General features: G+C 48.5%; 1 protein-coding gene across 26 annotated transcripts in view; it reads right to left on the bottom strand.

Annotated features, from left to right (window-relative positions):
• Positions 1 to 15,147, bottom strand: part of KDM2B (lysine demethylase 2B) — a 122,557-nt gene that overhangs the window by 27,944 nt on the left and 79,466 nt on the right. Inside the window, exon 1 of one of the 26 annotated variants that reach the window (XM_073790057.1) lies at positions 3,399 to 3,619. The exons of the other annotated variants lie outside the window; for them this stretch is intronic. Within the exon in view, the coding sequence (XP_073646158.1) occupies positions 3,399 to 3,452 (54 nt within the window). The 5' untranslated portion in view covers positions 3,453 to 3,619. Of the gene's footprint in view, positions 1 to 3,398; positions 3,620 to 15,147 lie in introns of those variants that run through there. 26 annotated transcript variants of the gene reach the window in all.

Below are 15,147 nucleotides of genomic sequence, written 5' to 3'. Positions count from 1 at the left end.
CAAAATTCTGATGAAGAGTGAGGGGCTAGGCTCAGCTGCAGGGACAGACTGGGCAACAGATATGTCCCAACAGGGTCTCCGCTGGGACCTTTCACACAGTAGGTGGCTGAGCATACCTGCATGCCTACACTACAAGACTTCCACCCCTCCTTGAAGGAGACGACTTCTTTTTTTTTTTTTAATTTTTATTTATTTATTTATTTTTATTTTTGGCTGCGTTGGGTCTTCGTTGTTGTGCACAGGCTTTCGCTAGTTGCACCGAGCGGGGGCTACTCTTCATTGCGGTGTGCGGGTTTCTTATTGTGGTGGCTTCTCTTGTTGCGGAACACGGGCTCCAGGCGTGCAGGCTCAGTAGTTGTGGCATGTGGACTCAGTAGTTGTGGCTCGTGGGCTCTAGAGCGCAGGCTCAGTAGTTATGGCACAGCGGCTTAGTTGCTCCGCAGCATGTGCAATCTTCCCGGACCAGGGCTCGAACCCGTGTCCCCTGCATTGGCAGGCGGATTCCTAACCACTGCACCACCAGGGAAGCCCGAAGGAGACTTCTTTAGAGAAGAGTGGGGTCTACAGCCTGCGAGCTACAGACTCCAGAGACCCTGGCTCCAATTTCAAAGACACAGATGCCTTAGAGGTCCTTAGAGGAAGCCACTCTTCTCAGGCCCAAGAAATTGTGGGGCTAATAAAAGTTGAGGAAAGGTTAGGGGAGACAAGCGGCAGTGAGCCGCCGCCCGGAGGGTCGGCAAATGCAGGGTCCATGGCTGACAGCCAACTTCTCTATTGCGACTATGGGGAAAACCTGCTGCCCAGTGGCCTGGCTTAGAGGTCATCTCCCTCAATGTACCTGAGTGGTAGCATCATCTTAAAGTGAACAGGCGGGCTTCCCTGGTGGCGCAGTGGTTAAGAATCCGGCTGCCAATGCAGGGGACACGAGTTCGAGCCCTGGTCCGGGAAGATCCCACATGCCACGGAGCAACTAAGCCCGTGAGCCACAGCTACGGAGCCTGCACTGTAGAGCCCGTGAGCCACAACTACTGAAAGCCCGTGCGCCTAGAGCCCGTGCTCTGCAACAAAAGACGCCACCACACAGTGGTTGAGAGTCCGCCTGCCGATGCAGGGGACACGGGTTCGTGCCCCGGTCCGGGAAGATCCCACATGCCACGGAGCGGCTGGGCCCGTGAGCCATGGCCACTGGGCCTGCGCGTCCGGAGCCTGTGCTCCGCAACGGGAGAGGCCGCAACAGTGAGAGGCCCGCGTACAGCACAAAAACAAAAACAAACAAACAAACAAACAAAAAAAAAAAAAAAAAAAAGACGCCACCACAATGAGAAGCCCACACATCTCAACGAAGAGGAGCCCCCGCTCACCGCAACTAGAGAAAGTCAGTGCGCAGCAATGAAGACCCAACGCAGCCAAAAATATAAATAAAATAAATAAATAAAGTGAACAAGGCAACCAGAAGAACTTAAGTTGCTAACAACTCCAGAAGTGCCGCGATCGAGCTGACTGATGAGAGGAGGAGGGAACAAATCCAGCTACAGGAAGTACGGGTCCTCACGTGATGGAAGTCTCTCTCAGGAGTGGCAGTAAGTGAAAAGGAGACATAAGGAGTCCTATCTGATGTAGTGTCAAAGATATCTATCATAGGCCACAGGGTGTGGTCGAATTAAAAAACCAAAACAAGGGCTTCCCTGGTGGCGCAGGGGTTGAGAGTCCGCCTGCCGATGCAGGGGACACGGGTTCGTGCCCTGGTCCGGGAGGATCCCACGTGCCGCGGAGCGGCTGGGCCCGTGAGCCATGGCCGCTGGGCCTGCGCGTCCGGAGCCTGTGCTCCGCAACGGGAGAGGCCACGGCAGTGAGAGGCCCGCGTACCGCAAAACAAAACAGGTAACAGGAACCTCACCCATGAAACACCAAAGTGCAGTCAACACTGAAACAAGGGTCTTACGAATGACCAGTTGCAGAAAGCGTACACTTTCTGCAGGGATTGGCAGGGATTAGGCAGATCCAAACTGAACTGAAAATTTTCAGACCAAGAGTTGAGGTATGAACTAAGCAGCAAAAACTGAGAACCGTTCGCATGCTGTCCTACTGACTTGATGAAAGTTCCAAGCCAAAACCGTTTGGGCTGTCTCTGGGTTCCCCCGATCCATAAGACAAGTGAGATTCAGGATCACCTCGTAATATACATAAGTCTGAAAAACGTCCAACAAAACTGAGAAAATACACTTTAACTTTGTCTCTGTCATATAAAACCACTTAATAATATGTGTGTTACGATTTAAATGCAGCATATATAGTACTTCCTCAACGACGCCTGACGGAAGGAAAAAACGTTCTACATCTCGGCCTCAACATTCCAAAACATCTTCATTCCACTGAGGAAATGCACCCGAGCTTATAAGTAAGCATCTTATTCATCTAGTCATGTCCACACGATAACTCAACCCGTCTAATGCTTTATTCCTCAGACAAGTCTACCTAGCCCGTACCCTGTTTCAAATATCGTGCAGATTCTACTTCGTAAATCAACTTTCTTCCCCTGCTTCCTAAACACGAATCTTTCCGGAGTAAATTCACGCTGTAAACACACCCAAGGCTTTGTTTTATACAGATTTCTCCCCCCCCCCTGGTCCCAAGAGAGGTTGCTTTCCCTTCTAGATCCAACCGAGGCCAAATACTGCCATCTGGGGTCACGGCTTCCTCTCGCCGCTGCCGCCGTGGAGCGGACTCGCTGGGTTCCGGATTCCCCGCGCCGGCCCGAGCCTCGCACCCCTTCCTGTCTCCGTCTGCCCACGGTGGGCGGCGGGCGCGCGGCGCCCAGACAAAAGCTCGGGCCGTCGGGCCCACCGGCCCCGGGCCGCCCACCCTCCGGGCCGCGGGCGTCCTCCAGCCCAGAGGCCGAGGGTCCCGGTGCAACTTCGGAAACAGAAAGGAAGGAGGCGCCGGCGCCCGCAGGTCCGGGTGCGCCCAAGGCGGCCGGCACGCGCGTGGGCCGCAGGCGAGGGCGCGAGGGGAGGGCGAGGCGCGCCCGGCCGCCCGCGCCGGCGCCCGCAACTTGCCCGCCGGCCGTGGCCCGCGCCCCGCAGGGCCCGCCCGACGGCGAGGCCCACATTGTCCCCGCGGCACGGCCGGTCACCCTCGCGCACAGACGCTCGCACACGCCCCCTGCCCCGGCCGGCTGCGGGGCCCGCGGCGCTCGGGCGACCGCCGGCCTGCCGCGCTCCTCCAAGCCCCGCTCGGGCCCGGCCCTGGCAGCCCCGCCGGCGGCGGCTGCAAAACTTTCTCCTCATCGTGGCAGCGGCGGAGGCGTCGCGGCCGCCCGGGCGCGTCAGTCACTCGGTCCGGGAGGTCGGGCAGGCGGGCGGCGGGTCCCTCCCTCAGCCCCACCCCGGGCCACCGACCTGGTCCGGCTCCGATTCATAGTCGTCGTCCTCGGCGCTTACGGACATGGCCATGGCTCATGGTGGGCCCAGGCTCGCGCGCGCTGACATGGCTGGAGCGGCGCCGCCGCCGCCGCCGCCGCCGCCGCCGCCGCCGCCACCACCCGCCCGGAGCAGGCTCGGCTCGCCCTGGCTCGGGCTCGGGCTCGGGCTCGGGCTCGGGCTCCCGCTGCCGCGAGGAGGGAGCCGCGCCGCGCGCCTCACACGCCCGCGCGGGAGGGGGCGGAGAGGGGCCGGCGGGGGGAGGGCCGGGGGGCTCATGCATATGCATGAGGCGATCCAGGAAGGGGCTGGCCCCCCGGACCGGCGGGCCAATGGCGCGGCCGCGGCGCTCGGGCCGCACACAAAGGGAGCCCGGCCTGCGGTGACACGGGGGCGGGACCGCCGAGGGCGGCCCCTCGCGGCCGGAGCTCTGGGACTGGGGCTGCGTGGGGGCGTGCCCCGCGCCCCGCCCGGCCCGCGCGCCGCGGGGTGCACATGGGTGGCTGCACGCCGCCGCTGCTCTAACAGGAAATGCACGCCCGACCTGGGGTGGGGTCTTTTGTGTGGTCCTGCGGGGCGTCTCGCAGGAGCCCCGGGGTGCACGGTCATGGGGAGTGGCCCTGCACGAGACACCAGGCACGGGTCCCTGTGCCCCCTAGCTGCGGGCACACGGGCTCTCGGGTTTGCACAAGCTCTGGGACCAGGACCCGGTATGCCTGCGAACCCGGGAGTCCCGTAGCCCCTGCAGGCCCGCTGGCCCGGGTACAGTCTGGGGAGCCAGTTCCCCAGGACGCCGGCAGTTGTGTTGGGCTGGTCCCCTAACGTTGCCCTCTTCTACCCTCAGGTTTGCCTTTTCAGGTCGCGAGGGAATCAGCGTAAAACGTGGGGTGGTACAGACAGGAGTTCCAATCGAGCTGCCTGCCTTGGAGGCTGCCAGACAGAACACCATGAATGCACTCTTCCCTGAGGTGGGCGCCCCACTCTCTTGGACAGGAACCCCCGCTTCCTGAGGTGCCCAGGGGTCGATGTCGGAAGGGGTGAGGGCAGGCCAGAACCCAGTCTACCAGAAGACTGGCAAGTGCCTGAAGCTGGCCCAGAAGGTGTGGGTTTCTAAATTCTTAAACTGGAAACATTCCTAATGCTTACTCCTAAAGCAGCCCACCCTTGCAGAAAACTCTTAACTGGAAAAAAAAAAAGTCTAGGGGGCACTTATGCCAGCAGCCCTTACTCTGAAGGAGGAGCTCAGTGACCATTAGGTAGAGTGATCAATGCTGTTATAAGCATCAAAACCACAGGTAAACTCAAGCTAAGGAGCAGAGCGACTTAGCTAGGTAGCTGGCATACTCATCATCTAACTAGGAACGTCCAAGGTGACACTAAACATGCATACATGCACCAGTTTCTTCATCTGTAAAATGGGAAGGTTTGCCCAACCAAAGGATCAGAGGCTTTCCCAAGAAAAAGCTCATTAGCTGTGAAATCTGGTGACCAATTGTGCAGTGTCGTCCAACTGTTAGTCATGCCCAGGCCACTGGCCATGAAATCCACTCTGAGAACAGAAGGGACCCACAGGCAGGTCATGGCCTGGGCTTTCAAGGAAGGCAGAATGTGTAGTGGACATAAAACTCAGAAGGCTTCTAGCAGCGAGTCTACAGGAGTGAATAAATAGGGATGTCAGTTTTACTGAGTGGATCTAAAGTCCCTCTGAAATGTATACACCCACTACGGGGAAAAAATCCCAGCAGACCTGCTCTTTACCTGTTCTGAGTTTCCTTTCTCCCTTCTTACATTTTTCACAATTCACTCAAGGTTAACAAAAACTTGTGGTTTTGAAAAGAATACACCCCCCTCCATCTCAGTCCACCCCCCAAAGTCTCAGCCTTTATAAAACTACCTTGTCTGGACTGAAGTCTGTATCTGATGTATCCCGTGATCTCTTAGGGGCCACTCCACCCAGAAGGAAGTCCCTTAAAGAAAGAGAGGCTGAAAAAAATGCTAATCATGCTTTCGCTTCACTGTAATTGGTCAAAACTGCAAGGGTACGGAGATACACAAATATCATAATACCTCAAGAGAGGTATGGAAACAGGACTTTTTCTCAAAGGTCTTTCTCATTCCGTATCAGGAGTGCAAGAATATTTAGACTTGTCTTTGGGCTGATTTCTTCTGAGAATTCTCAAAGGCTCACTTCTGTATTTAAGGAATTAAAAAGTTCTTATTTATGATAGTTCAAAGAAGAGAAAGGGAAAGTGTTGATAAACAGAAGCTGCAGCTAACACAAAACTTCCTTCCGTCACATCATTTCTGAGCTAGAAGGGGCCTCACCAGACCCTCTCACTTTACAGGTCAGGAAACTGAGGCTCAAAGAAAATTAGGAGGTAGCTCTGAAGCCCAGGGTTCCTTACATAACACCATCCAGAGACCCCCTCCAGGGGTCCGGACAATAACAGCAGCTAATGTTTACTAAGCATGATTGAAGGGCTAGACCCCATGTGAAGTGTGGTGTAGATACATCTCATTTATTCTTTTACACAACCCCGTGAGGAGTGTTCCATTGTTCACCCATTTTACATATGAGGAAACTGAGGCACATCGCTGCTAGGAAGTGAAAGGACCTGGATCTGAACCCATAAGCAGCTGGAGTCTGCAGCCTGGGCTGTTAATCACATCGCACCAATGCCTCGTGCCAGAGACTGGAGGAGGATGCCAAGTGAAACCAGTGTAATCATCCAAGTGAAATACTCAGACTTACACAGAAAATTAACTGTCCCTTACTAAATTTTGCAAATTCTGTGTTCTTAGTTCAGATATTTCAGGACGGGTAGGCATGGTTTTGGTAACCAGTCTGCTGTCTGATGGATCTGTGGGGGCTGATGGGGAAGGAGGTGGGTCCTCCCCAGACTCTAACAAGGCTCCTGCCAGCAGTCACCATTCTAACATCTTTAAAGAAATTCCTTTTCTGACACTTGCAAAGGGCCTCTTAACATCTCTACTTCCTCGATCAAGCTTCCTTTAGCTAACTGGTACACACAACTATCCAACGTTTGTTTTGTATTAATAGCGTGCTGGACTGTATATAAAATACATTATGCCAGCATTTGCACAGTAGAACTGCTACCTTAAAATTTAGCATTTATATTGTGCCTTAGGCTCGTGCTTTCTCCCTTCTGACCTCCTTTTCAAGTGACCCTAAGAACTGAATGGTCTCCCAGCTCCACTTAGCCAAGGCTTACATTCTTAGAAAGAGTTCCCCAAAGCTGATGCCACCAGGGCACTGGTGCTTGTCCTGAACCAGGAGGATCCAGAAGTCTCATCAAGTGGTGAGGAAATAAAACAAAAACAGATGGAAGCCAAGTCAGCCTCGGTCACAGCCATCACCCATTTCCCTGCTTTCTCTCTGAGTGTCATCTAATGTTCTGGTCTGCCTATCAGATCATGACACCGGGAGTGATCCCAGTCTGCCCAGAGATTTTGCCCAGACTTAGCCACCAAAGGGCACTGCAGGCTGTCCCAGGGCAGGGACAGGTAGTGACCTAAGGTAAAAGGAAGAGGGCAGCCATCCCCTCCAGTCCTCTCCATCCCCACATCCAGGAACAGGAATGCAAAGGGACAGACTGGATAAGTGCCCCCTGGAAATCTGGGATCCATAGGGGAGGGTTTCCCTGGCACGTGGCCCTTTTCCTTGTGCCCATGTCACAAAGGGCATGGCTAAAGCTTGGGAACATTATTTTCCAGAGGATCGGGTCAGGGAAAGAGAATGAATTCTCTGTGTCCAGACCAGTAACTGGCTGGCACGCTCCTGAACCAAGGGACACCATTTGTAAACGTGTCCCTAAGGAAGGAACAGAAATGATACAAAGGGTTGCTTCCTAATACACGTAATAATGTATGTTTAACAAGCAATAGAGAATGCATGCTTCAGCTATTTTACCATTTGTCTGTTCTTCAATAGGTTTTTCCCCATTAACAGCACAAGGACAAGGTCTTTTGCAGAGTTATTTTTCTAATAAAACATAAATAAGAGAAATTTTTGCATCGTGTCACACAGCAATTTAGAACTAATTCCAGGGTTGCCTGGATAAAACTATGGTTCAAAGAGTGACCGTATGACAGACCAAGGGCTACAGTGATTTCTCTTAAGGAAATTACTAATGTTATTTAATTGCTTTTTATTTTCCCCCTGAAGAATCATTCCACAAGCATTTAAAACCCACATATATCTGTCACATGGGTCCTTTAAAGAGACCAAGCTTTCCATTAAATAGGGTTCCTCTCCTAATACTGTCTCCTTAAATTACCAAGATCAACCAATGAATATTTACGTTCTCTGGAAGATTTGTGACTGTGCGCAGGATTTTTTTTAATTAGCTAATTTAACAGGTGACTGGCATAGATCTGAGAAATGCTTCCCGCCATCCACCCCATTTCCAACTCAATCACTGACCTTAGAAAGTTACTTCCCTTCTCCATTCATTTCCCTACAAAAATCCAGGCTAAGGCTGAGCCCTCAGACAATTCAGACAAGATTAATGGATGCACTTTACAATCCCACCCCCCACCCCCAGAAAATAGGGGCTAAAAACACATAAAATGCCAGTATAATTCGGGCCTACAACCAGGACTTTTGTAATTTAAAAATATTTCTCTTAACAAGACCAACTCTCCCCCTTGGTTTCCTTCCTTACCAGAGCACCCAAAAGACCAAATCCAAAGCTTACTCAAAATGGGATGATAAAGCATACAGTAAAGAGGCGAAAGAGGATTAAAGTTAGCAGCTCTGTTCACAATGATCAAATGGTGGAAACAAATCAAATTCTGTGCATTGATGAATAGGTAAACAAAATATGGTTTCTATCCATAAAATGGAATATTATTCAGCCATAAAAAGGAATGGAGTGCTGACACAAGCTACAATGTGATGAATCTTGAAAACATGATGCTAAGTGGAACAAGCCAGACACAAAAGGCCATATACTGTATAATTACCTTTATATAAAATATCCAGAATAGACAAATCCATAGGGACAGAAAGCTGATTAGTGGTTGCCAGGGGCTGGGTGGGGGGAGGGGGAATGGGGAGTGACCCCTAATGGGAATGGGGTTTCTTTTGGGAGTGATAAAAATATCTTGGAATTTAGAAAGAGGTGATGCTTGCACAACATTCTGAATATACTAAATATCACTGAATTCATACTTCAAAATGGTTAGTTTTATGCTAGGTGAATTTTACTTCAATTTTTAAAAAGTGTGTATGTGTGTGTGTATATATACACATATATATACTTTTTTTTTTCTTTTCATCAGTCATCCTTTAAGAGTGATCTTAGTTCCTATTCCTAAAAGGTAACCTGGTTAGGAAATGTAGCCCCTAAGTCCTGGAGCAGGTTGAAATTAACCAAACCAAAGTGATAGTTGAATCACCTCTTAAATGAGCTGCTAACAGTCACTGTGGGGATCTGATGGGCTCTGACTGCACTTGAAAGCCTTTCACTTAGGGACACCTGACAAATGCAAATACACACAGGTTGGTATGGTCAGCAGTAGGGATGGGGGGAACAGACACACACACACACTCATACACACTTTGGCTGTTCCCAAGGAACTCTCTTCATTTACATTCTTGCTTTCCTTTAAAAATGGCTCATCTCCAGCAGGCCAATTTGCCTCTAAAAGCCCCCTGGGTCTATGAAAATTCACCAGTTTACCATGACACTCAAAATAGAAAAAGTCTGACAAAACTCATCTGTCACCATTTTAAGCAGCCATTATACCAACTCCTTAGTTTGAAAATTGGTATTTAAAGGGAAAGAATTAAGCCTGTGTGCTGCCTTATCAGGAGGAACTGTATTTAAGGGTAGCTCCAATTGATGAGCGAAAGCTCTACAGAAAAAACTTCAAAGCTTCATTTTCTTCTTCTTCTTCTTCTTTTTTTTTTTTTTTGTCTGTGGGATCTTAGTTCCCCCACCAGGGATTGAACCCGCGCACCCTGCAATAGAAGTGGGGAGTCTTAACCAATGGACTGCCAGGGAAGTCCCAAAGCTTCATTTTCATCTCCTGATAAAATTATTCATACAGGAAAGAATGATAACTGGTATTGAAACTGAATGGTAGAGGGAAGCACGGGCGCCACGTATTCCCTTCCAGATTATGCTCTGGAGGAAAAGAGGGATGAACATAACTGAATAATGGGGGAATAATCAGACCACCATCACCTTAATCCATGATATTTAACTTCAATCTAACCAAGCCTTTAGACCTAGTTTCCAATTTACAGAAATTACAAGAGACAGCGAAAAAGCTAAATGACACCACAAGAAAGCAATCAGACAAATGCATAAAGTGAGATATTCTTCAGGACATGGTTCCATCTTCCCTACCAATCAATATCCTGAAAAGGTCAAGATTAAAAGAGAGAATGAAGAACCTGGATTGGATCCTGGTTGGGACAAAGTAGCTGTAAAAGATAATTTATATGACCCAGCATTAGGAGGAATTGTCAGTTTTGCTAGGTGTAATAATGTTATTTCAGGTATGGAGAAAAATATTCTTCTTTTTCTGAGATGCAAACCTAAGCATTTAGGGGTGGAATTGTCATGACGTCTGTAATTCTCTAAAGAATACTTCAGCATAAAAAATTAAGTTAGTTAAAAAGAAATAACATACCCATTAGGATGGCTATGATCAGAAAACAAACAAACAAAAAAAAAAAACAGAAAATAACAATAGCAAGCATGTGGAGAAACTGGAACCCTTGTGTATTATTGATGGGAATATAAATTGATACAGCCGCTGTGGAAAACAGTATGGCAGCTCCTCAAATAATTAAACATATAATTATTCTATGATTCCAGCAATTTCATTTCTGGGTATGTACCCAAAAGAATTGAAAATGAGGACTTGAAAAGAGTTTTATACACCCATGTTCACAGCAGCATTATTTATAATAGCCAAAGGTGGAAGCAACCGAAGTGTCCAATGACAGATGAATGGTTAAATAAAATGTGGTGTATACATACAATGGAATACCATTCAGCTTTAAAAAGGAAGGAGAGGTTTTCCTGGTGACGCAGTGGTGGAGAATCTGCCTCCTAATGCAGGGGACACGGGTTCGAGCCCTGGTCTGGGAGGATCCCACATGCCGTGGAGCAACTGGGCCCGTGAGCCACAGCTACTGAGCCTGCGCGTCTGGAGCCTGTGCTCCACAGCAAGAGAGGCCGCGATAATGAGAGGCCCGCGCACCGTGATGAAGAGTGGCCCCTGCTTGCCACAACTAGAGAACGCCCTCGCACAGAAACGAAGACCCAACACAGCAAAAATTAATTAATTAATAAACTCCTACCCCCAACATCTTCTTTAAAAAAAAAAAAAAAGTAAAAAGGAAGGAGATTCTGGCGCAAGCTACAATATGGATGAACCTTGAGGACATTATATTAAGTGAAATGAGCCAGTCACAAAAAGACAAATACTGTATGATCCCACTTATATGAGGTACCTAGAAGAGTCAAATTCACAGAGACAAACAGTAGAATAGAAGTTACCAGGGGCTGGAAAAAGGGGGAATGGGGAGTTAGTGTTTAAGGGATTAAGAGTTCCAGTTTCAGATGATGAAAAAGTTCTGGAGACTGATGGTGGTGATGGTTGTACAACAATGTGAATGTACTCAATGCCACTGAATGGTTAAAATAGTCAATTTTATGTTATATATCTTTCCCCACAATTTAAAAAGATGTGATAAAAGATAAAATAAAAAGATGGACCTAGGCTTCCCTGGTGGCGCAGTGGTTGAGAGTCCGCCTGCCGATGCAGGGGACACGGGTTCCGGGAAGATCCCACGTGCCGCGGAGCGGCTGGGCCCGTGAGCCATGGCCACTGAGCCTGCGTGTCCGGAGCCTGTGCTCCGCAGTGGGAGAGGCCACAACAGTGAGAGGCCCACGTACGGGGTGGTGGTGGGAGGGGGGGAATGGACCTAAAGATTACCATACTAAGTGAAGTAAGTCAAACAGAAAGACAAATATCACATGATATCACTTATATGTGGAATCTAAAAAATGATACAAATGAACTTATTTACAAAACAGAAACAGACTCACAGACATAGATAACAAACTTATGTTTACCAAAGGGGAAAGGAGGGTGGAGAGATAAATTAGGAGAGGAGTTTGGGATAAGCAGATACAAACTACTATATATAAACAAAAAACAAGGTCCTACTGTATAGCACAGAGAACTATATTCAATATCTTATAATAACCTATAATGGGAAAGAATCTGAAAATTATATAATATTTATATATATAAAACTGAATCCCTTTGCTGCACAACAGAAACTAACACAACACTGTAAATCAACTATACTGCCATTTAAATAAATAAATAAATAACAAATAATAAAGAAATCAAAGAAACAACACCCTCCCGCAGAAGAATCAATCAATTGGGAACATTCAAATCAACAAGCTTCCTCAGGGCAGTCCCCAACCCAGCCCCTCCTGCCATCTTGTACCATAAACATTAACTAGGAGAGAAATGAATCTAAATAACAACAACAACAAAATCAATCTTATAAGTGAGACTATCTCTTCACTCCTGCAAAGTGCTTTGCTGTTTAGTCCTTTACATTCATTGGTGAAGTTCAGTGGTTTAGAGCAGGTTTTACTATTGCTTTCACTTCCCACCTACTTTCTTTGCGTATAAAGTTCCCCTTGTCCCAATAAATATACTTCCCCTTCCCACCTTTGCAAACAAGAATAAAACTTAAATAATGCAAATGTTTCACCTGTGTTCACATAATTGTGCCCCTTTTTTCTCTAGATCACCCAAATATGGGAAGCAGCAGATTATCTCACAACATCATTTGGTTGCACACATATCCACTGTCCTAACAAAGCCAAATTAGAGAGACAGGGTAGTGAGTGTGGCGGGGAGAACATGACAACTTATTCCCAATGTCAATGATCAAGTATTCTCCTTTAAAATAGGAAATATACAATGGCATTTGACAAAAAGAAAATTTTGAAGGATAGACCATTGTTCCAGAAATATAACCATGATAATGGCAAGCAATCACTTACAGTGCCTGCTTGGCTTTCTAATTACTGCACCAAAGGCAGGAGCCCTCAATATCTCAACTGCTTTCCAAAAATTTGTCTTTGGCATTATTAACACAGACAGCCGAGCAGGTTATCAGACTAAGAAAGAAATCCTGGGCTGCAGACTTTAATTACAGGTTATTTCAGCTGAACGCTGTCTTAAAGTTCCAATAAAGTGGTTCTAAAATGATACAGATGATGGCTGAAAAATTCCACGTGAGAGATAAGATCTTTTCAAGTCAGGAGGATAAAGGGAGATGCCTAAGTGTGAGGGACAAAAGGGTCCAGGGACTACCAAGAGCCCTTCTTAGTTCTCTTCTATTTACCGTTCTTTTAACAGTTGGCTGGGACTGGGACACACAAATTAAAGTAAGGAGAGAAACTTATTCTCACCAACGAGATGACTCAGAGGCATTTGCAGAGCAGGTGAAAGAGGACAAACAGAATGAACTGATGAATACAACTTCATCTTTTAGAAGCTCTGGGGAAACTTTGCTATCAAGTTCATTCATTCAATAAACATTTTCTGGGAGCAATCTTGCATGACAGGATACAAAAATGGATAAAGAAAAAATTAATAAGATGAGCTGCCGTCTCAAGAAGATAACGGAAGCTTAACACAGATATGCAACAAAATGCAGAGTAGAATGTGGATGTCCAGCAGAGGGAGAAATGGGGTAAGTCTATCTACCAGTCAGGATCTTGACAGGAAATGGGTGGCATCCTGGCACCCTCACACCAGGTCATGGAGGGGAGTTTAACAGAGGCTCAATTTGCAGAGTACAAGTGGGGTTAACGGAAGCCAGCAAGGCATGGTGATGCATCCCAAGCCTGAGGACAGTGATGAGCCATTACCTCCCTCTGTTACCAGAAATTCAGAGAGAAAAGCTGGAGAAGGACAAGAAATAGGAGCCGTGGTCCCCAATGGAGGGAGACAGCCAACCTGCAATGATCCCATAGGGAGAAAGCTGGGGGAATAAATACCCCAGCCTCTCTCTCCTCCTGTCTTCCCATCTCCTGCTAGTACCTCCCTCCCTAGGCTGAGCCCAACCAAAAGCCAGAGATGCAAGGAACCTCTTTGATGCAGCCCGCACAGAAGGCTTGAGGAGGCTGGAGAGGATCTGGAGGCACAGCTAGAAGAGATCCAGCTCAGGAGGCTTCCTGGCAAAGAAGGAACTAGGTTGGGCCTCGAGACGGAGAGAATTCGTATGTGGCAAAATAAGATGGGCATTCCCAGAAGGAGAACAGTATAAGCTAAGGCCAAGACTGTCAAGAAGATGGAAAATATGGAGTAATTCAGTTCCCCTGCAATGTAGAGAAGAGAAGCCAGCACGAGATTCTAAGGCAGAGCAACAACTGGGGTCATGGGACCTCAAGGCCAGGGTAAGTATTTGGGAGATGACTTTAAAGAAGATGGAGGGACTTCCCTGGTGGCGCAGCAGTTAAGAATCCGCCTGACAATGCAGTGTACAAGCGTTTGTGCCCTGGTCCAGGAAGATCCCACATGTTGCAGAGCAACTAAGCCTGTGCACCACAACTACTGAGCCCACGTGCTGCAACTACTGAAGCCCGCGCATCTAGAGCCCGTGCTCCGCAACAAGAGAAGCCACCGCAAAGAGATGCCCACGCACCACAACGAAGAGCAGCCCCCGCTCGCTGCAACTAGAGAAAGCCCGTGCACAGCAATGAAGACCCAACCCAGCCAAAAATAAAAATAAATAATTTTTTTAAAAAATAAAGAAGATGGAGAGTCACTGAAGGTGTGACAAGTTTATAGGCTGAATTGTGTCTGCCCCAAAATTCACATGAAGTCCTACCCCCCCCAACACCTCGGAACGTGACCATATTTAGACACAGGGTCTTTTTTTTTTTTTTTTTTTTGCATTGGGTCTTCGTTGCTGCGCGCAGGCTTTCTCTAGTTGCGGCGAGTGGGAGCTACTCTTCGGTGCATTGCATGGGTTTCACACTGCAATGGCTTCTCTGGTTGCGGAGCATGGGCTCCAGGCACCTAGGGTTCAGTAGTTGTGGCGCTCAGGCTCAGTAGTTGTGGCGCACGGGCTTAGTTGCTCCACAGCATGTGGGATCTTCCTGGACCAGGGCTCGAACCCGTGTCTCCTGCATTGGCAGGTGGATTTCTAACCACTGCACCACTAAGGAAGGCCCTACACATAGGGTCTTTACAGAGATGATCAAGTCAAAATGACGTCATTAGGGCCCTAATCCAATATGACTGGTGTCCTTATAAAAAGAGGAAATTTGGACACAGGCACATACAGAAGGAAGACAATGCAAAGACACAGGGAGAAGACGGTTAAGACTCTATCTACAAAAAGCCATCAGAGGACTTCCCTGGTGGTGCAGTGGTTAAGAATCTGCCTGCCAACACAGGGGACACGGGTTCGAGCCCTGGTCCGGGAAGATCCCACATGCCACGGAGCAACTAAGCCCATGTGCCACAACTACTGAGCCCGCGTGCCACAACTACTGAGCCCATGTGCCACAACTACTGAAGCCCACGCACTTAGAGTCCATGTTCCGCAACAAGAGAAGCCACCGCAATGAGAAGCCCTCGCACCACAACAAAGAGTAGCCCCTGCTCACCACAACTAGAGAAATCCTGCGCACAGCAACAAAGACCC

Source organism: Tursiops truncatus, chromosome 13 (assembly GCF_011762595.2).
Source record: "Tursiops truncatus isolate mTurTru1 chromosome 13, mTurTru1.mat.Y, whole genome shotgun sequence".
Classification (NCBI taxonomy): domain Eukaryota; kingdom Metazoa; phylum Chordata; class Mammalia; order Artiodactyla; family Delphinidae; genus Tursiops; species Tursiops truncatus.
This window is presented reverse-complemented; position numbering and strand designations above follow the sequence as displayed.